Source organism: Podarcis raffonei, chromosome 6 (genome assembly GCF_027172205.1).
Source record: "Podarcis raffonei isolate rPodRaf1 chromosome 6, rPodRaf1.pri, whole genome shotgun sequence".
NCBI classification, from domain to species: domain Eukaryota; kingdom Metazoa; phylum Chordata; class Lepidosauria; order Squamata; family Lacertidae; genus Podarcis; species Podarcis raffonei.
Window position 1 is genome coordinate 18,467,978 of NC_070607.1, and position 21,282 is coordinate 18,489,259.

At 44.4% G+C, this 21,282-nt stretch overlaps 1 protein-coding gene and 1 long non-coding RNA gene across 2 annotated transcripts in view; both read left to right on the forward strand.

Moving 5' to 3' along the window:
• The window catches only part of LOC128415374 (uncharacterized), a 207,592-nt gene that overhangs the window by 63,046 nt on the left and 123,264 nt on the right, over nt 1-21,282 (forward strand). The window lies entirely within an intron of this gene.
• Nucleotides 1-21,282, forward strand: part of CRB1 (crumbs cell polarity complex component 1) — a 153,737-nt gene that overhangs the window by 56,587 nt on the left and 75,868 nt on the right. The window contains exons 3-5 of the mRNA XM_053391485.1: nt 2,554-2,749; nt 7,712-7,851; nt 10,025-10,207. Of these exons, the coding sequence (XP_053247460.1) occupies nt 2,554-2,749; nt 7,712-7,851; nt 10,025-10,207 (519 nt within the window). The remainder of the gene's footprint in view (nt 1-2,553; nt 2,750-7,711; nt 7,852-10,024; nt 10,208-21,282) is intronic.

The following is a 21,282-nucleotide window of genomic DNA, read 5'->3' on the forward strand; positions in this document are numbered from 1 at the left end:
TGCGCCAATACTAGAACAAGCATGTGAGATATGCCCAACAAACTCAGCACAGCCAAGGGCACTGCACATCAGGGCAGCGAACAGAACACGCCCAGAATTAATCCGCCAGCAACTCAAATGGCAGCAATTTATGAGGGTGAATAAGAGCCAAAATCAAGGCACCAACTTGCACTGTTTTATCATTATCAGAAGAAGAAGAAATCAAGACGAAAGGTGCCAAATGAAAGAAGAATTTCATGATGCGCATTTCATGAGCGCTTTTAAAAAATCGAAAATTCTTTTCTGAATCTTATTTTTCTGTCTTTCACTTTTAACCTGTTTTCTACCCTTTTTCTTTCTCCGTGTCTTTCCCCCCTCCCTTTTTGTGTTTTTATTGTATTTAGATAAAAGTCTTGGTGTGGTTAAAAAAAGGAAAAAGATATTAAGTTTTGTCGTTTCTTCCATGAACCTTAATAGAATTATTTTATTTTTTAAAAAAAATCTGCACGATGCAAGATAGAAGAGAATAAATATCAGCTTAAGGTCCAGACTTCAGAAAGGCTGTAGATCACTGACAGACCCCATGCCTTGTAAGGAAGAGATCCCAGATTCAACCAGGTATGGCTGGGATTAAGATTCCCACCTGAAACCCTGGAGACCTGTGACTAATGTAGATTTTACAGAGCTAGAAAAATCAATGGTCCAACTCTGTGGTTCTAATATTTAGTTAGTTTGTAGAAAACATCAGGGCCAGTGCAAGGCAGTAAAGCACAAAAGGCAGACAGTTATCACCTTCCTCTTCTTCTGCCCCCCTCTGCACAGTTTTTCAGAGGAAAGAGCTGTAGCTACATGGCCATTTCCTATGTCCTATGTTGCAGGGATGTAGGTGGCGCTGTGGTCTAAACCACGGAGCCTCTTGGACTTGCCAATCAGAAGGTCGGCAGTTCGAATCCCCACAGCGGGGTGAGCTCCCATTGCTCTGTCCCAGCTCCTGCCAACCTAGCAGTTCAAAAGCACACCAGTGCAAGCAGATAAATAGGTACTACTGCGGCGGGAAGGTGAATGGGGTTTCCATGCGCTCTGGTTTCTGTCATGGTGTCCCGTTGAGCCAGAAGTGGTTAAGTCAAGCTGGCCACATGACCCCGAAAACTGTCTGTGGACAAACACTGGCTCCCTTAGCCTGAAAGCGAGATGAGCGCCACAACACCATAGTAGCCTTTGACTGGACTTAACTGTCCAGGGACCTTTACATAGTCGCTGCTTGACTGGACCTTTACCTGCTGTTGCCCCAGTGGTAGCAGCACTAACACTCCCAAGATTTTCATGGACATTTCACTTCTCACTTCCATGCTCTGATGGAATCCTTCAGAGCAATGCATTTAGGGTGAGGTGGCCCCAGAGGGAGCTTGTGCTACCACAACGGCCATGATGATGAAAAAAACTGATGAAAGTTTAACAGCATTTTAATACCACTTAACAGAGGCAACTAAACATTAAATATTGCTTGTTGCCGTAACAGCAAAATGAGGAGAAGAAGCCTAGAAGGTGTTGTAAACAATAAAAATCTGCCCTTTTCCCATTATGGGATATCCAAGAGCCCATATAAAGTCCTTACGTGGGTTCCCTATTGGTAGGAGAAAATAACAGAGGCCAACCAGAGAATATTGAGAAGCAAAGCAGCTAGTAAGCCTGATCTTTATTGGTCTGTTGCAACAGGATGCTCTCCTCACACACAGAAAAGGAGGAGGACCTCGAACAATAGCGTGCAAGCCCTTATACAGACATTTTAAATTCCCTGCCCTGGAGCTCAAGACACTCCTCCATACATCATACATACATCACAGAAGGGGTGTAACCCAAGACCACCCCCCACAAACATCATACCTACATCACAGAAAAGGTGGTCTACAACAGAAATTTGAATGTTGTTTTTCCTTTCTGCCAGGTTATCTGATAATGCCTTATCTGATTGCCTTTCCTGGTAGTCTTTTCCTGGTAGTCTGTCACCCTTTGAAATGGTGATTACTAAATTCCTGTAACAAGGAAGGTTTTTTTCACCTCCTCCCTCCTTGCAGAGAAACAATTGGTCAGCTTGGGAGTCAAAATGGTTTCAGGACTGTCTTCCTGTGCTGCTTCAGACATGTGGTTTATATATTTATGCACGTGTTTGCTTGGTACATTTATGAACATTTATTATATATCTAAGACCTTAAAATTCTTATTACAATGGGACCACAAGGATCACCTCGTCCAGCCCTCTTCCATGCAGGAATCTTTTGCCCAACATGAGACTCGAACCCATCAGATTAAGATTCTCATGGTCTACTGACTGAAGAGATCTACTTTCTGTCATTGTGGTTACCTGATCCTTTTTCCAAATCGCCAATGGCTACTGGCCACTTAAAATTTCTAGGAACAAGAAGAACTAGAATAAAAATAAACATTGTAAGATCTGAGAACCAAAAGGTTCTGACGTCTTGCCAAGCGACCATCTCTTATCAAAATCACTTTCCAGAACAGGTGCTTTTGATGCGCACCCTTCAAACTTCCCCCTTTATCTGTCTTTTTCCACAGGTATCAACTGTGAGCTGGAAATTGACGAGTGTTTGTCACAGCCTTGCCTGAACGGCGGAACCTGTCATGATAGACTGGGTGGCTATTACTGTTCCTGTCCACTTGGCTTCCTGGGTGATCTCTGTGCCGTCAACATTGATGAGTGTGCAAGTCAGCCATGCCTCAATGGGGGGCAGTGTATTGATGGTATCAACGGGTACGTAATCTCAGTGTTGGGAAATGTGCTTGCAACAGATGACAAGCACTTGTTTCCTTTATCCTAATAGACTGGAATCACCTCTAGGCAAGGTAGGCTGAGAATGTGAATAATGATGATAATGATGATGATTTTATTATTATGATGATGATATTATTATTATTATTATTATTTATACCCCGCCCATCTGGCTGGGTTTCCCCAGCCACTCTGGGCGGCTTCCAACAAAACACTAAAATACAATAACCTATTTTTTCTTTTTCTTCTTCTTCTTCTTCTTCTTCTTCTTCTTCTTCTTATTATTATGATGATGATGATTTGATTAAAATTTGACCTTTCACTGATTCCAGCTAGAATCTGGGTATATTTAGAAATATAGCGGAGACCTCAACCCAGCCAAAATGGAAAAGTTGTGATTTTTCTCTAAAATATGATCCTTCCATTTATGGTGTGCGATGGAGACTGCTTTCCTTAGGAAAATATATTTTAGGCATTCAAAACTGGGGGTAATGAATAATAAAATAATAGAGCTTTAGATTTGGACTTGGAATTGAACAGTAGCTGTTGTTTATGCCACTATACAGGTCGTCTAGTTCATCCTCTTGCGTAGTGCTGGAATTTACATTGTCATAATAATGATAATAATTTATTATTTATAACCCGCCCATCTGGCTGGGTTTCCCCAGCCACTCGGGGCGGCTCCCAACAGAATATTAAAAACACGATAAAACATCAAACATTAAAAACTTGCCTAAACAGGGCTGGCTTCAGATGTCTTCTAAAAGCCAGATAGTTGTTTATTTCCTTGACATCTGATGGAAAGGCATTCCACAGGGCAGGCGCCACTACTGAGAAGGCCCTCTGCCTCGTTCCCTGTCACCTCAATTCTCACAGGGAGGGAACTGCCAGAAGGCCCTCAGAGCTGGACCTCAGTGTCCAGGCTGAACAATGAGGGTGGAGATGCTCCTTGAGGTATACTGGGCTGAGGCCATTTAGGGCTTTAAAAGGTCAGCACCAACACTTTGAATTGTGCTCGGAAACATACTGGGAGCCAATGTAGGTCTTTCAGGACCAGTGTTATGTGGTCTCGGCAGCCACTCCCAGTCACCAGTCTGGCTGCAGCATTCTGGATTAGTTGTAGTTTCCAGGTCACCTTCAAAGGTAGCCCCACGTAGAGCGCATTGCAGTAGTCCAAGCGGGAGATAACTAGAGCATGCACCACTCTGGTGATACAGTTTGCAGGCAGGTAGGGTCTCAGCCTGCATACCAGATGGAGCTGGTAGACAGCTGCCAGATGGACATCCAGCCTCTTTTAAAATACCTGCTTCAATGAACACCCATGGGGTCTGGTACCAAGCTCCACTTATACATCAGAACAGAGGTGGCTCACCTGTACCCCCCAGATGTTGCTGACTGCATAATCCTTTGGCTATGATGACCAAGCCTGATGGGAATTGTAGTTCAGCAACATCTGGAGGGCACAGATTTAGCCATCCATGCATTAGAGTGTCTAAAGCGGCGATGGGAGACCTGTAGTCTCCCAGATGTTGGGTATCAAAGCAACTACCATATTTTTCGCTCTATAGGATGCACCGGGCCACAAGACACACCTTGTTTTTAGAGGGGGAAATCAAGGAAAAAAATATTATCCCCCCCAGCCCCCAAGAGCAGTGGACAGGCTGCGTGCAGCCTGTCCGCTTCTCCTAGAGCTTCTCGGGGCTGTGGGGGAAGCCCGGGTTCCCCCCCGCCCAGCCCCAAAGAGCAAAGAAGCCAAGGCAGCGAGCGTGATCCATCCCACTCGCTGCCTTGGCTTCCTCTTTAGCCTTGTGCAGCCTCTCCCAGCTGGAGAGGCTGCGCATGGCTATGGCAATTCCCCCACCTCCCGCAAAAGCCCACAGGAGCCGCACACCCTTTAAGGAGCGCGCGGCTCCTGCGGGCTTTTCTACAAGGAGGGAGAAGGGACTGACTGGCCGCTTCAGTCCCTTCTCCCTCCTGGGGAAAAGCCCACAACAGCCGCACGAAACTTGTGTGTGGCTCTTGGGGGCTTTTCCTGTCTGCCTCCCCCCTGCATTCGCTCCATAGGATGCACAGACTTTCCCCCTTAGTTTTTAAGAGGGAAAAATGCGTCCTATGGAGCGAAAAATATGGTACTTAGCAACAACTGCCAGGCAAGCCCTGAAAAAACAAAACACACTAAAGTATCAAAACTTTGAATTTGTGTGTGAAAGAAACAAACAGACTACCAAATTAAAACCAGTTAAATATTGCCTTGTTCTCACGGAGCTGACAAACCTATGGCTGGGTTACACAACTTCAAGCCGCTGACTGAATCTTCTTCCCGACTAAAACACGAAACCAGAGGAAGGCTAGGCTGCAACCTTCCTCACTGACACCCACTTTATTTTGCACAGGAAACATTTTTGTATGGGGGTGAATTTATTCATGGGAGACACCCAACCAGTTGGCTGAAGTGATACAGGCCAAAGGCCCAGATAAAGAGAGGTTTGCCACCTCAGTGACAGCTGAGCCATAGTTTCCCAGTGACTGGATATGAATCCATTTCAAGATAACTGCAATATCTGAATCCAATGAATTGTGGTGGTGGTGGTTTTTAAAAAAGAGAGACCTGTTCAGATTGAAATGGTTTCTGATCAATAGCTGAGCGGTCTCAAAAGCAGACTTTGGAATTAAACATTGAACGCAAAAAGCGTTGCATTCTCCTGTCGCGGCAGAACAGATGTCACACAGAGGGAGAATTCCCTGTTCTGCTTGAATTGAACAATAGCAATTATTTATGCTACTATGCAGTCGGTGTATGCCAATAAAGCTATCCACTGAACTAATCTTTCCAATAAAGACACAGGTTTTCTGCTCTCATTAGATAAACTGAAATGCAAATGAGTACTATGAATGTCATGAAAGGCTTAGAGGACACAGCAGCCCAGGGAGCTAGACAAACGTTTATTATCTCTCTTAAAAAAGGAACAGAACAATAACAGGAGACTCCAGGCTCTTGCCAGATACTACAAAGGCTAGTGCCACCCACTCACTAAACTATTTAATGACATTATCCATGCACACTTTACAAAGGTGACTCTCAAGACAGTTTTGAACGGCGATGGTTGATTTTAACTAGACCATTTGATTTTGGGGAATGATAAAATTTGAAGACAGGTGGGTGCAAATTCAGGAGCATGCACATGAACATGAACTGTGAAAATTGAAAGTTCACCTTTTGACAATTGGAAGTATAAATCTGCCCATTTCAAATGTAAGGTTTTCACCAAACGAGAAGCAAAATGTCATGTCAGATCTAGGGATTACGGGGGGAATGGTTTGCCTTTCACGTGAACCTCTCATCTAGAAACTTTCTTACTCAGGAACACCCGTCGTACACTGGTATTATGTTTTCTGATTTAATACTGGGAAAAAGAAATGCGTATTATAGATAGATTCTTAAGAAGTACGACTCATTGGGAATATGAAGCAGTGGGTGATAGGTAAATTGTGAAAAAGAGAAGTGGAGGCTGCTGAAATGGAATGGAGAAGTAAGTGAGATAGGCAGAAAATGAAGAGGGAACTTAGACAGGAAATCAAAAAGTGTAACTAGGTGTATAGCTATAAGATGCTCTGATGAATCAAGGCTGGGAAAACTGTGGTTCTCTGGAGGAGACTGGACTCTGATTCCCATCATTCATTGACTCAGCTAGTTGGGTCAGATGGAAGCTGGAGCTAAGGATGGACAAATCTATTCCTTTCAGTTCTGTAAGTTTCTCATTTTTTCCAATCTTAAATTCAGTCCGCTCTCCACATTCCTACAACAATTCGCATTTTAAAAAAGAAAATCCTCATGAAAATTCACCCACATTTTAGTGCAAAGTTCTCCTAGGAAACATGTTTCTGTATGCTGCTTTGACGAATATGTACATTTTGCAAGCGATTTCCCTGAATGCATTTTTGTGTGCTGTTTGCTCTAATAAATACCTCTTAACATTACGTTAGTATATGCATTTTTGCATGCAGTACTTGGCTGGAGAACCTTATTGCAAAATGCGGAGAAGTGCAAATTTCAAAGAATAGCTGTGTTTCGGTTTGCACGTTGTTTAGGAAAGTGTGAATTGGTAGGCTTGCCTTTAAAGGCAAACGGAATAATAATAATAATAATCATAATCATAATCATAATCATAATCATAATAATAAATTCCCATCTCCAGCTGGAACTCAACAACAACTGAAGGGCTACAGGTTTCCCATCTCTGTAATAAACACATCTATGGTTAGGGGGACGCGGGGATGCGGGTGGCGCTGTGGGTTAAACCACAGAGCCTAGGACTTGCCAATCAGAAGGTCGGCGGTTCGAATCCCCGCGACGGGATGAGCTCCTGTATGCTCGGTCCCTGCTCCTGCCAACCTAGCAGTTCGAAAGCACGTCAAAGTGGAAATAGATAAATAGGTACCGCTCTGGCGGGAAGGTAAACGGCGTTTCCGTGCGCTGCTCTGGTTCGCCAGAAGCGGCTTAGTCATGCTGGCCACATGACCCGGAAGCTGTACGCCGGCTCCCTCGGCCAATAAAGCGAGATGAGTGCTGCAACCCCAGAGTCGGTCACGACTGGACCTAATGGTCAGGGGTCCCTTTACCTTTACCTTATGGTTAGGGTGGAGTCTGCTCCTCCAGGCACCTCTCCTACACGTGCTCATTCTCTATGGATATGGGACACCCAAGGGGCTATGGACCACTGCAAGAGTGTAGAAGAGGCAGTCAAGTATGAAAGGGCACCTTCTGAATCTGATTCAATATAAAAAATTAAAGAAACATACCGGGGAGGGGCCTTGATGCAACAGCTGAGAAAGAAGGGTGGAAGCAAATGTGGGTCTGAAAATCTTTGCACGAGCATCGATTTTTCAAAGACGAGCCCACAGACCGAGGATGGCATTGATTTAATCAATTTTATTGCAATGCAGGTATAGCTGCAACTGTACAGGCAGCGGATATATGGGCCTTCACTGTGAAACGTTAATTCCTTTCTGCTGGTTCCACCCATGCCTCAACAATGCTACCTGCGAGGATGCAGTGGACAGTTACATTTGCCACTGCTGGCCAGGTAAACTCTGTTTTCTCTCTCACACAAGCTCCCCTCTCTTTAACTGTTGTGAGCTCTCTGTGTAAACAAACAATAAAAATATATTAAATTATGCACCATAGCAGCATGAATTCTATGCAGGCAGCCCTCCACGGTTTACCGGGGGGTTACATTCTGAGGCGAAGGGGACGCGGGTGGCGCTGTGGGTAAAAGCCTCAGCGCCTAGGGCTTGCTGATCGAAAGGTCGGCGGTTCGAATCCCTGCGGCGGGGTGCGCTCCCGTTGCTCGGTCCCAGCGCCTGCCAACCTAGCAGTTCGAAAGCACCCCCGGGTGCGAGTAGATAAATAGGGACCGCTAACTGGCGGGAAGGTAAACGGCGTTTCCGTGTGCTGCGCTGGCTCGCCAGATGCAGCTTTGTCAGCTGGCCACGTGACCCGGAAGTGTCTGCGGACAGCGCTGGCCCCCGGCCTCTTGAGTGAGATGGGCGCACAACCCTAGAGTCTGTCAAGACTGGCCCGTACGGGCAGGGGTACCTTTACCTTTACATTCTGAGGCACCACACGTGTCAGTGAAATTGTGTATTATTGAAACCCATTGAAAAAGCATGCAAACATCCCGTTCTGCCCTTTTGGTGAGGTTTCAATGACATCTTTATGACATTTGTGGGTCACTTCCAGGTTCGGTGCAATGTGCCATCCTATGCCTTTTTAAAATGTGGGTGGTTTTTTTGGGGGGGGGGTTATTGGGTTGTTGTTTTAATTTGGATCGTATATTTTGTGGTTTTGTATTTTGATTTTGTTCTGTGAACTACCCTGAGACCTCCAGGTACAGGGCAGTATATAAATAATAATAATGATGATAACGATGATGTTCGTGTACACAGTTGTGCACATGTTGAATGTACATAAATGGGGGTTCGGGTGAGCCTGTCTGTACCAAAATATGCTGAATGTCAGCAAAATAATATTAGGCAATTGAAACAAGTTTATAATATATGGATTTAGTATGCATTATTTATTCCATTCCTTTTAATTGCAGAGTGATGCAGTGAGTTGTACAGGGCCCTAATGGTTCAGGTCTGGAAGCCCTGCTTAATCCTGCTATGGCAATTTCACAAGGCATTGCCAGAACACATTGCCATAGCTTTTAAAAACATAAATACGTTTAGATTCTCTGACTGGCACGGTCCGCACTAGCTACCAAATCCAGCAGCTTTTATGCACTTGCATGGAGTTGCTGAAGATCACCCTGCCTGCACTTCTTCTGATTTGCTTTTTATTTTTTAAACTGGTGCGATAAGGGACAGCAGTGTGCACCTATTGAATGGGTGGCTTTTCAGCTCTTAGTTAGTGATGATAGGCTGAGCGACTATGACTTCCCTACAAGCCACTGATTGAGTCCATGTGTCTTGCCTGGCTGAAACTCTATCCAACTCCTCTTTCCACGGCTTTCATGCCAAATACATGCAGTGGCTCCCCGTCCGTGGAATGGTCTCCCCAGGGAAGTTTGCCTGGCGCCTTCATTATACACCTTTAGGCGCCAAGCAAAAATGTTCCTTTTTAACCAGGCCTTTGGTTGATCTATGCCCTTTTAAAATGTGGGGTTTTTTTGGGGGGGGGTGGCTATTGGGTTGTTGTTTTTATTTCTATTGTGTATTTCGTGGTTTTATATCTTGATTTTATTCTGTGAACCGCCCTGAGACCCCCAGGTATAGGGCAGTACAGTGATAGTTACGGACTCGATCTGTTCCGGGGTGCTATTTGCACCCTGAAAAGTCCGTAACTAGAGCACCGCTCCTGCGCACGCGTGCGGTGCGGTGCGATACAGCGCTTCTGCGCATGCGCAAAGTGCACAGAACGCTTCTGCGCGCGCACACATGACAAAACCCGGAAGGATACACTTCCGGGTTTGCTGTGTTCACAAGCCAAAAAGACGCAAAATAAACCTAACGCAACACGAGGTATGACTGTGTATAAATTCAATTAATAATAATATAAAAAGATGGATACAGAAGTGGGTTGATTTCTCCTACAGCTTTCCTCACTCTCCCCGGCCCCATCCTTTCAGGCCCCTTAGATGTTCTGCAATATTATCTTTGCTGCTTCCACGGCGAATATAGCACAAGCCCAAATAATGAACAATGAGATCGCTGTCCTCAACAACCTGAAGTTACAACCCCTTCTCAATTCTGCAGGCTATGCAGGGTCTCACTGTGAAACGGACATAAACGAGTGTAGCAGTAATCCCTGCCTCCACGGAAGTGAGTGTGTAGAACTATCATGGTCGAGCTGGTATGGAAGAATACCAGAGCTACCCTCGGAGTTCAGCTACCAGAGAGCATCGGGTTATGTGTGCAGCTGCCGTGCAGGATTCACAGGTAATGCAACCTCCAGATTTGTAGCCTTGGTTTTTTAAAGTGTCACAGTCTGAAGGGTCCCTCTGGTGGACTTTCGCTGCAATAGAGGCTTAGGGCTGTTTTGTAAGCAAACGATTTGCCTTCTTAGAAAAACTAACCACTAAACTGAGACAGACACGGGGACAAATAGAAGAAGACACCTTCACCCCGGTGTGGTTCCCCTTTATCACATACACAGCCCGACAAGACAACAACAAGAACCCGGTGACAATATATGAATCAATCTGGCTAACCTGATCCCCAAAAACACACACACAAAAACCAAATCTCAGTACAGCCAACCAAAGACAACCAACCACACCCTAAGCCACCTCTCAACATCTCTCACCACCAAGGAAATACAACAAGAGAATAGTAAGAGAACCCATACAAGTAACGCTGACACAAAACCCCACATATACACTAAGTAGAAGAATAGAAGCATAACCACCCTACCCCACCCTGCTTACCATTCCCCCCTCTTTCCAACCTCTTTAAACAAACAGAGCCAAGCAGTTCTGTCCTGTTTCCATTTGCTGTTTTTATTTAATCCACTCCACTTGGTTTATTTAAACCAGGTACATGTACATTGACCGCTAATAATGAATCAAATGTTGTAGATATCATTGCAAATTTAGTATGCTATACAAATGACATTAGAAGGCTTGGTCTTTTTATTTATACCATTTATGATCCTATGATCCTTGTTTGTAAGCAAATGATTTCATACATAGCTATGCTCCTGTATGGACGAAACCAGGGGTAGATTATAGGTGCAGTCTCCTGTGTGATGAAGATGCATTTGCTTCCCTCTCTCTCTCTCTTGCTAAGCATATAAATGGTGTACAAACTGTAGTCCATTTTCACCTTCCATTGAAAAGCAGAGAAGTGCAGAGCCAGCCTATGCACAGAGGCCAACAGCTATGATCCTGGCTCTTCTCCATGCCTGGATAAAAAGTTAATTACAATTTTGAGAGTATCTTGTTTGCCTGGTGGCGTTTCCAATGGTTGCGTTAGTAACAACTCTTTTTATAAAACAAATATGCTTTTAGAAATGGGATAGATAGATAGATAGATAGATAGATAGATAGATAGATAGATGATAGATAGATAGATAGATAGATAGATAGATAGATAGATAGATAGATAGATATAGATGATAGATAGATAGATAGATAGATAGATAGATAGATAGATAGATAGATAGATAGATAGATAGATAGTTTCTTGGGGTACAGTGGGGTGAATCCACCTCAGATTGTTGCTCAGTCCTAAACACATAATAAAATATATCAGTGATTTGCTTCGGGAGCGAGGTTCCTGCAACTCATCTGGCTTCATTCTGGGAAATGTATGTTATTTCCATCAAGTTGTGTGCATTTTGGGATATTAATTAAATAAAGGATGCGGGTGGCACTGTGGTCTAAACCACTCAGTCTCTTGGGCTTCCTGATCACTAGGTCGGTGGTTTGAATCCCTGCAATGGAGTGAGATCCCGTTGCTCTACTCCAGCTCCTGCCAACCTAGCAGTTCAAAAGCATACCAGTGCAGGTAGATAAATAGGTACTGCTGCGGCAGGAAGGTAAATGGTGTTACTGTGTGCCCTGGCTTCCGTCACGGTGTCCCGTTGCACCAGAAACTGTTTAGTCATGCTGGCTGCATGAGCCAGAAACCTGTCTGTGGACAAAAGCCGGCTCCCTTGGCCTGAAAGCGAGATGAGCGCTGCAACCCCATAGTCGCCTTTGTCTGGACTTAACCTTCAGGGGTCCTTTACCATTGCCTTTTTACCTTATTAATTAAATAGTACTGTTCTTCTCATTTAGCATCCTTTCCAGGCACTGGCTAATTATTACAAAAAATACAGAATACCCTCTGCCTCGTTTATAAGTTGACTTTCAGCTTTTCTTACATTTCAACATACAATAATGCTAAAACTAGCATTGAGTGTTCAGTTTCAGCCAGAGTTTTGCAAGGTTGAGCCCCAGAATATACTTTGGGTGCTCGTGCAGGCTATACGTTCATTTCAGAAAATATTATGTGACACCATTTAAATTTCCAACAATTCTCCTGCTGCCTCATGATTCCATTGTATTGCGATAAAATAAAATTGGCATTCGCCACCAGTTGCTGGGGGCAGAGCAAGTGTCAACGCCAGTGACCCTACCAACTCTTGAGTACAGATGCTAGGTCTGATCCTAGAACAAGTTTTGAAAACCACTGCCCTCTGAGTCTAATTTCAAAGTGGGGTATTTTGAATATGTCTGCTGCTATATGCACAGAGCCCAGGGCTTGCTGATCAGAAGGTTGGCAGTTCGAATCCCCGCGACGGGGTGATCTCCCATTGCTCGGTCCCTGCTCCTGCCAACCTAGCAGTTTGAAAGCACGTCAAAAAATGCAAGTAGATAAATGGGTACCTCTCTGGTGGGAAGGCAAACAGCGTTTCCATGTGCTGCTCTGGTTCGCCAGAAGCGGCTTAGTCATGCTGGCCACATGACCTGGAAGCTGTACGCCGACTCCCTCGGCCAGTAAAGCGAGATGAGCGCTGCAACCCCAGAGTCGTCTGCAACTGGACCTAATGGTCAGGGGTCCCTTTACCTTTACTCTCTTTAAAATATATATATAATTTTATTGAGTTTAAGAACAAACACGAAACAGACTAAAACCTTACTGTATTCAGAACTCAAAAATGTAAGTCCCCCTTCATCCACTGACCTTCCTCACCACCCCTTCCCCAATTCCATTCCTTTCCAGATTCTTCTGTTTAGCTTTGATTCCAATTGTTTTTTAGTTGCAATGTGGATTTGCTCAAGAGTATAAGTGGGTGCCTGCATCTTTTGTAACTTTAAAAATACAATTTTAAAACAATATTCTTGGCAGTGAATATGAGCAAAGTCCTTCTCAGTTGCTGATCATCAAAAAGGACAGACAGAACACCACCGTGATGGGAACAGTAATTCTTTCCATTTGCAGGGAAATGTGCAGGCTCCATTTCATGTTGCACCATCATCAGATTAATGAAGCCCTTGGCTGATTAGAGATTGCTGTAATTCGTTTGACAGTTAACTGAGAGCATGGGCCCATGGGTTCCTGAATGTCCAGCAGTCACCTCCAGCAATGACAGGGGATTCATGAGCACATTTCCTAACAATTCTTCCAGGGTCAGTGAGTGGGACACACAAACACACTGTTTGTTCAACAAATTGGTCAGAACACATGATATTTCTGAAGGTCAGTTGCTGTCAGGGCCTGGCTGGATGAGGAGGAGTGGTGGGAGGCTCCAGCAGGAGAACCCCCTAGAAAAGCCAAGGGAGTGGTGGTGGGATCCTGAAGATAGGTCAGAGGACCAACGGGTGGGCAGAATGGTTGGATGCTGAACAAGCAACAGGCTTCAGTGAGAGAGAGGAAGAAGAGGCAGAAAGCACTGCAGATGTAGGCCAGGCAGCTGAGGAGGAGGTGAGGGCTGAGGCTGCAACAGATTCAAAGGAGCCAGCCAGTCCTACTGTATTCATCTCCCTTCCTCCCTTGTCTCCAAAGGCATGGAGGGCTTTGCATGTAGAAGAGCAAAGAGCTCAGAGAGCACAGAGAGTCCGTTCCCGACAGAGTTTAAGACTGATGAGGAAAGAGCTGGACAGGGAGACTTAAAGGAGTCACAGATTGTCAGGTCTGGAAATTGATTTACTGGAGCCAGTCTTGTTCATAGGCTTCTATGTTTGGATTCTGCTTCCTTGAATAAAGAATCATCTCTGAGTCTCCGTGCTGACCTGCAGCAGAACCAGCCCTGAGAGTTGCCCTCCTAGACAGAGCAGTCTCAGCGCTGATTGACACCTTAGAAAAGAGGTTTGAGAGAGAGCAAACCCAGTCACTCAACAATCACACTCCATGCACCCACCATACCGTATACAATTGTATCTTGGTTGTCGTACACCCTGGAACTCAGATGTTTTGGCTCCCAAATGATCAAAACCCGGAAGTAACTGTTCTGGTTTTCTAATGTTCTTTTGGAAGCCGAACGTCCAGTGGGGCTTCCGCAGCTTCCGATTGGCTGCAGGAGCTTCCTTCAGCCAATCAGAAGCCGCAATTTGGAAGCCGAACATACTTCTGGAATGGATTCCATTTGACTTCCAAGGTATGACTGTATAGTACTGATTTCTGACTTCAGTAAAGCACTCAAAATGTTCAGCAACCAATACTCATTGTACAGATGCAACAGCAGGTGAAAAGCCAAAGCAAAAAACAAATGCCAATCATTTCCATCCCCTCTCTCACCAGGACCAAGACCAACACTGTTTCTCCACTCCTTAACTAGGGAGATTTAGCCCTTCTCTGCCAACAGACTTTGCCTGCAGAGGGAGTTTTTGCTGTGAACTCTGTCTTGGGCTGGGAAAGAGATCTAACATCAGCTGCTGGGCTTAAGCCTTCAATAAAGACAAGGAAGGAAATGGTAGGCTAGAACTGAGTCTTTTTGGCTGTGAGATCTCTTGGACGTGCTTTGCAAGCTACTGTGAGAGGGGAAATGTCGGCCTTCATTATACTGTTCACAGTCTAGGCCCTCCTTGCCTGCAGGTACCATTTGGGGAGGGCTTTTCATAAAGGACTCTGCTAGCTGCCTCTCTTCCAGCACCACTATTCATCTTGGCAGCTTAAATCCCCAGGGGGACTCTCTCGACATCTTTAGTCCTTTCCTGCTGCGTCGAGCCAACGCGAAAGAGAAGAATGTCACGGTACTGGAAACGTATGTGCATTAATTTCTTGGCACAAGAATCACAGATTTGGAAAAGACCTTGGAGTCCAGCCTTCTGCTCAGTGCAGGATCTGTGACTACAGCATCTCTGTCGGATGGCCATCCATCCTCTGCTTAGATACCTCCAGCCACCGTCTCTCTCTCTCTCTCTCTCTCTCTCTCTCTCTCTCTCTCTCTCTCTCTCTCGGCACTCTGCACCATAGCCAAACAGCTCTTCCTGTTAGGAAGTCTCTCTTAATGACTAGCTAACATCTGCTGACCTGTCATTGCCACCAATTAGTCTTAGTCCTGCCTTCTGGAGCAAAACAGAACAAGTCTCCTCCATGTTCTGCAGGATGGGCCTTCAGACATTTGAAGACCACAATCATGTGTCCTCTTATTTTTTCTCTCCTCCAGGTTAAATGTACCTGCCTCTTTCAACTGTTCCTCATAGGACTTGGTTTCTTGACCCCTCACCTTCCTGGTCACCCTCCTCTGGTCTTGCTCCCCAGTAGATTGATGTCCTTCTTAAAATGTGGCACCCAGAATTGGGCACAGTATTCCAGATGTGTGCTGACCAGCATAATATTCAATGGAACTATGCCTTCACCTGAGCTTGACACTATGCTCTGTTAGTACAGCCTAAGTTTGCATTAGGTTTTTTAGCAGCTTCATCGCATTGCTGGCTCATGTTCAGGTTATGATTGACTATGACACCTAGATCCTTTTTACATGTACTGCAGCTAGGGATGGATGAATCTGTCAGTCTTGGTGTGTCTCGGTTTCTCATTTTTCCAATTTTTAGTTCAGTTTGCAATATTCCAGCATCAGCATGTGATTGTTTTGATTTTTAAGTCCTCATGAAAATACATAAGTATTTTGGTGCCTGTGTCTCCTAGCATACACAAGATGCAGATAAATGCATCTTGGATGTTATTTCCATGCACCACATTTTACAATCAGGAATATACATTTTTATGCACATTTCTCGAAAAGACACATTTTATTAGAGGTTATCGTCCACATACTTTCACTGCGCAGATACTGGTGGTTAGGTAATACCTCTTTTAAACTGTTTAGAAGAGTTTATCTTCTTTCTCTCGCGGAAGTGGTGTACAATGACAAAGTTATTATAAAGATGACTCACAAACTCTGTGAAGTCTCAGTCAAGCAATTTTATTCCCAGTCCGGGTACAAGCATTACAATAGCAAAGATATTTTCAACAGTTAAAATAAACAGCAATTAACAGTACACTTTCAAACAAAAGTCTTTCTTATCTCCCACACATCGTAAATTACAGCAACAGTCCTTCAGCAGAATTGACAGGCAATACTCTTCAGGCTTTGTCCATGGAGTTTTCTTATCAGGGATACTGGAATGGCTTGCTGAAGATCATGGCCACTGGTCCCATCACCTCTTGGCAAATAGAAGGGGAAGAAATGGAGGCAGTGAGAGATTTTACTTTCTTGGGCTCCGTGATCACTGCAGATAGCGACAGCAGTCACAAAATTAAAAGACGCCTGCTTCTTGGGAGAAAAGCAATGACAAACCTAGACAGCATCTTAAAAAGCAGAGACATCACCTTGACAACAAAGGTCCGTATAGTTAAAGCTATGGTTTTCCCAGTAGTGATGTATGGAAGTGAGAGCTGGACCATAAAGAAGGCTGATCACCGAAGAATTGATGCTTTTGAATTATGGTGCTGGAGGAGACCTTTGAGAGTTCCATGGACTGCAACAAGATCAAACCTATCCATTCTTAAGGAAATCAGCCCTGAGTGCTCACTGGAAGGACAGATCGTGAAGCTGAGGCTCCAATACTTTGGCCACCTCATGAGAAGAGAAGACTCCCTGGGAAAGATGGAGGGCACAAGGAGAAGGGGACGACAGAGGACGAGATGGTTGGACAGTGTTCTCGAAGCTACCAGCATGAGTTTGACCAAACTGCGGGAGGAAGTGGAAGACAGGAGTGCCTGGTGTGCTCTGGTCCATGGGGTCACGAAGAGTTGAACATGACTAAACAACAACTCTTCAGACAGACATTTGCTATAAGGCATCTGCAAAAAGTGGTCGACGTCCTATTGGCCCTTCCAGCCAATGCCAATTAAGCTCAGAGTGCCACTCCCAAACATAAAGGAAAAACTCTGGAACCTTCTAGAAACTTTCTACTTTTGTTTCTTTGCAGAATGATTCCCTAACACATTTTTGCTCTTCATTTTCGATGGGGGAATTGCATTGCACAATTTCGAAAAGTGTGACTTTTGAAGGACAGGTGTACTACAATCCATGAATCCTTTGAGGAACTGTAAATTAGGCAGGTTTACATTAAAATATCTCCTGCATCCCTAACTGCTACCAAGCCATGCCTCCTCTTTCAGTCATCTCTCATACACAAAGCCCACTGGATGACTCTGGGCAGCTCCTTATCTCTTATTCCCATGTGCCTCTCAGTACCATTGCATAATAAGCAACAATGATTTTGGACAATGGAGGTATTAACAGTGGAACACACTCCCTTGGAAGGTAGTAGACTCTCCTTCCTTGGAGGTTTTTAAGCAGAGGTTGGATGGCCATCTGCAGTGGATTCTTTAGTTGAGGTTCCTGCATTGCTTGGGGTTGGGCTAGATGACCCTTGGGATCCCTACTAACACTACAGTTCTATGATTTAATAAGGACACAATTCTAACTTGGGGGCTATGAGCGCTGGGGGAAAGGGCAAAGTGATTCACTGCTTCCTACTGCCATCTTCTTTCATCCACTGAAGCTACCAAGATCCCTGGAGGTTCATGCTGGAGGGAATCCAGCAGGCTGATATTGATGACTGGTGGTGATTGTTGCATTCCAAAGCCTGCTGTTCTGAAAGCCGTAGGCATTCTCAATATCAGTTCTGCATCAGCTGCCTGGTTTAGCTTGGAGGGGAGGAATAAAGGCAGCCAAACCCCTTACAGGAATGGACAGATCTGTCCATTCTGGTTCCCTCTCCATTTCTCCTTTTTCCAGTCTCCACATTCAAGTTCAGCTCTCCGCATTTCCAAGCCAGTTTTCAATTTTTAAAGAAGTCTTTATAAAAATTCACCAGCATGTTAATGCGATCTTTTCATCGTATACACATTTTTGTATGCAGTTCTACCTTATATACACATTTTCGCAAAGTAATTTCCCCTAATATAGTGCATTTTTGTATGTTTTTTTATTAACATATGCACGCACAGTTCCCCCTGTTATATGGATTTTTGCACAAATTACTTGCAAAATTCAGAGAAGTGTGAATTTTGAAGGACTGTAGTAATTGTAAATTAGGTAGGTTCCCTTTTAAATGTGAACTGAATTGAAATTGTCCCCCAGCAGAACAAGAAGACTCCAGAGTTTGTTTCCTTGCTCTAACAAATCTTGAGATATATTGTTTCCCTATCCATAGCTTTCTTATTTTTCCCATCTCTGTTTTCAGTCCAACACTGAAATCACTGGGGAGGGGGGAGGGGGGCAAACTTCTCCCAGTTGCGCCACCCTCTTCTGAAACAGTCTGCCATAATACATTTAGCCAGGTAATTCAGTTCCAAAGCATGACTACAGAGAAGGTAATTCCATAAGATAAGTGCCACCACCAAAAAGACTCTGCTCCATGCAGGGGTGCCAACTTGAATAAAATATTGTGGGGGCCCAGATAAGCCCCACCCACCCCATAATCAGTCACATGATGCAGTGCACACACATCATTGCAATGGGAATGCCCATCGACTTTGTGGGGGCCCAGCCCCCTCAAATATTTTATTTTGGGGGCCGAAGCCCCCATGGCCCCTAGGAGTTGGCTCCTATGACCCATGCTTTAGTGCAGCAGTAGGGAACCTGCACCTCTCCAGATGTTGAACTACAACTCCTGTGAATCCTGATCATTCTAGATGGAACTGATGGGGGCTGGAGTCTAATAAAACAGGTTCCCCACCCCTATTTCAGCTTCGCATTTAGAGGAGAATGGAACAAACTGTTTCTGCAGGCCTATATTTGCATAAAGGTAAAGGGACCCCTGACCATTAGGTCCAGTTGTGGCCGACTCTGGGGTTGCAGCACTCATCTCGCTTTATTGGCCGGGTCATGTGGCCAGCATGACTAAGCCGCTTCTGGTGAACCAGAGCAGCGCACAGAAATGCCATTTACCTTCCCGCCAGAACGGTACCTATTTATCTACTTGCACTGGTGTGCTTTCGAACTGCTAGGTTGGCAGGAGCAGGGACCGAGCAACGGGAGCTCACCCTGTCGTGGGGATTCGAACCTCCGACCTTCTGATCAGCAAGTCCTAGGCTCTGTGGTTTAACCCACAGCGCCACCCGCATCCCTGCGGGTAAATCCTATTCAGTTCAGTGGGACTTACTTTTGGGTAGGCATGTCTACAGTTGCACTGTAAGATAATGCCCTCAGCCTAGCATCACAGGACCCTCTCGGGACTAGTGAGTACGTGCCGTCTGCAATTAAAAAAATATATGAAAAAGAGAGAGACAATTAGCACTTTAAAGCACTTTTCCCTCTTTCAGAAACCTTCTGATCTTGAAAGAGCATTTGGAGAAGCTCAAAATAGATCTTAGGGTTTTTCTTTTTGCTGTCATTTTTTTTAACCTTTCTTTAATCCATCGCATCCCTAATGTGAAAAGCTGTTCGCCCTGTCAACAACTGCACACACAACGGCCTATCCCACACCCCTTCTGCTGTTGACTTTCATGGGGCTTGTTTAGTTTAGGAGAAATCCTGACAAAGTGTCCTCTTTGAATTACACATAAGCATCACTTAACCTCAGTCACGAGAGGGGAATGCTTGCAAGAGGAAGGGGACTGGAGATTTGCATATAAGCAGCTCATGCTGCTAAATTCTGGTTCCCCTCAGCTCTTCTTATATGCCAGGACTGTGTCTTTCAGTGATTTCATGGGAACACGGGGCGGGGGGGAGTGCAGGACGTGTTATTGGCTTGAGAATTTGGCTTCGAGAGAATTTGGGGTTATGCTTTCGTTTTTTTAAAAAAAAAAACAGAACAAGCCTCTAGTCCATATGGATGTGAAGATCTACTTGAACGTGGACAACACCTAGTAAAGTCTCACAAATCACGAGGGTTGGCTAAAGAAGGTTTTCACTGCTATGAGTGGATCTTTTCAGCTCTTTGTCCATTCCAATGGCTAACAAGTCAAACAAAAGTAGCAAAAATGGCAGAATTATGTCAGCTAAAAGAATACGTGGCACAGCTTTTGTCAGCACATAACTTTCTGGGGAATGGGAAAGGGTGAGTACAAACTGCACACAGCTTTGGCTATAAAGATTTAGGTCAAGACAATTTGATACAGGTTGCCCCCAATATTCAAAATGGGTACGTCTCTGAATTTTGCAATGCAATCCTTCAGCCAAGTAATGTGTACGAGAATGAACACACTGGGTGAAAATAACATTTAAAAATGCATTATATTGGGGGAAATGTACATACTCAGAAAAATCCTCACCAAAAAACCGATGAATTTTCATAAGGCCATTAAAACAAAATGACAACAGACTGTAAAAATTAGAAACTGAGAGAAATAAGAATTGACAGATTCCCCCATTCATAGCTACAACTGGGTAAAGACATTTTCAGCTGATTTGCCTTTTTACTGACTCAGCCAATTAAATTTGAAGGATTTTTGAAAATATAATCAAAAGCGTAATGTAGGTGGGTTTTAAGACATTGTAAGACCTCTGAGATACTTTACAAGATGTACCCATGCTGTTTGGAAGCAAAACATCTGTTCTAATATTTCTGTGCCACCAAAGGCGTTGGAGGGAGAACTGACAGGGTCAGAAATTCCAGTGAGTGTTGCACCAGCCTCAGAAAAAAGATGAAGACCATGTGGTTCTTATCTCTGTATTTTATGGTTAGTTTTAAGTAATACCGTATTGGGCCAAATATAGGCTGCACCTTCAAAATTCAAGGGGGGAGAGAGAGAGAGAGAGAGAGAGGAGACAATACCCGAATATAAGCCGAATATAAAATTCCAGAGGCACTCAAAACCATGCCGTTTTACTGTATGTCTGCTTAAGCAGCGATATCGTAAAAGCCAATTTTTGTAAGGTCGCGGATTTAAGCCGCACTTTAATTTTTCATGGTCAGAATTTGGGGGGAAAGTGTGGCTTATATTCGGGCCAATACGGTAGATACTCTTAAGTAATAAGACATATAGGCACCAGAAAAGTGGGAGCCCCCCCATAAACAAATACAACTTGGACTGTAGGATTAAAGATTTCCCTTATTTCAGCCAAGGAAGGTGGCTTCGCCAAATGCTGAGTTGGGACAAGCTCCTGTAATGTGTGCTTTCCAAATGGA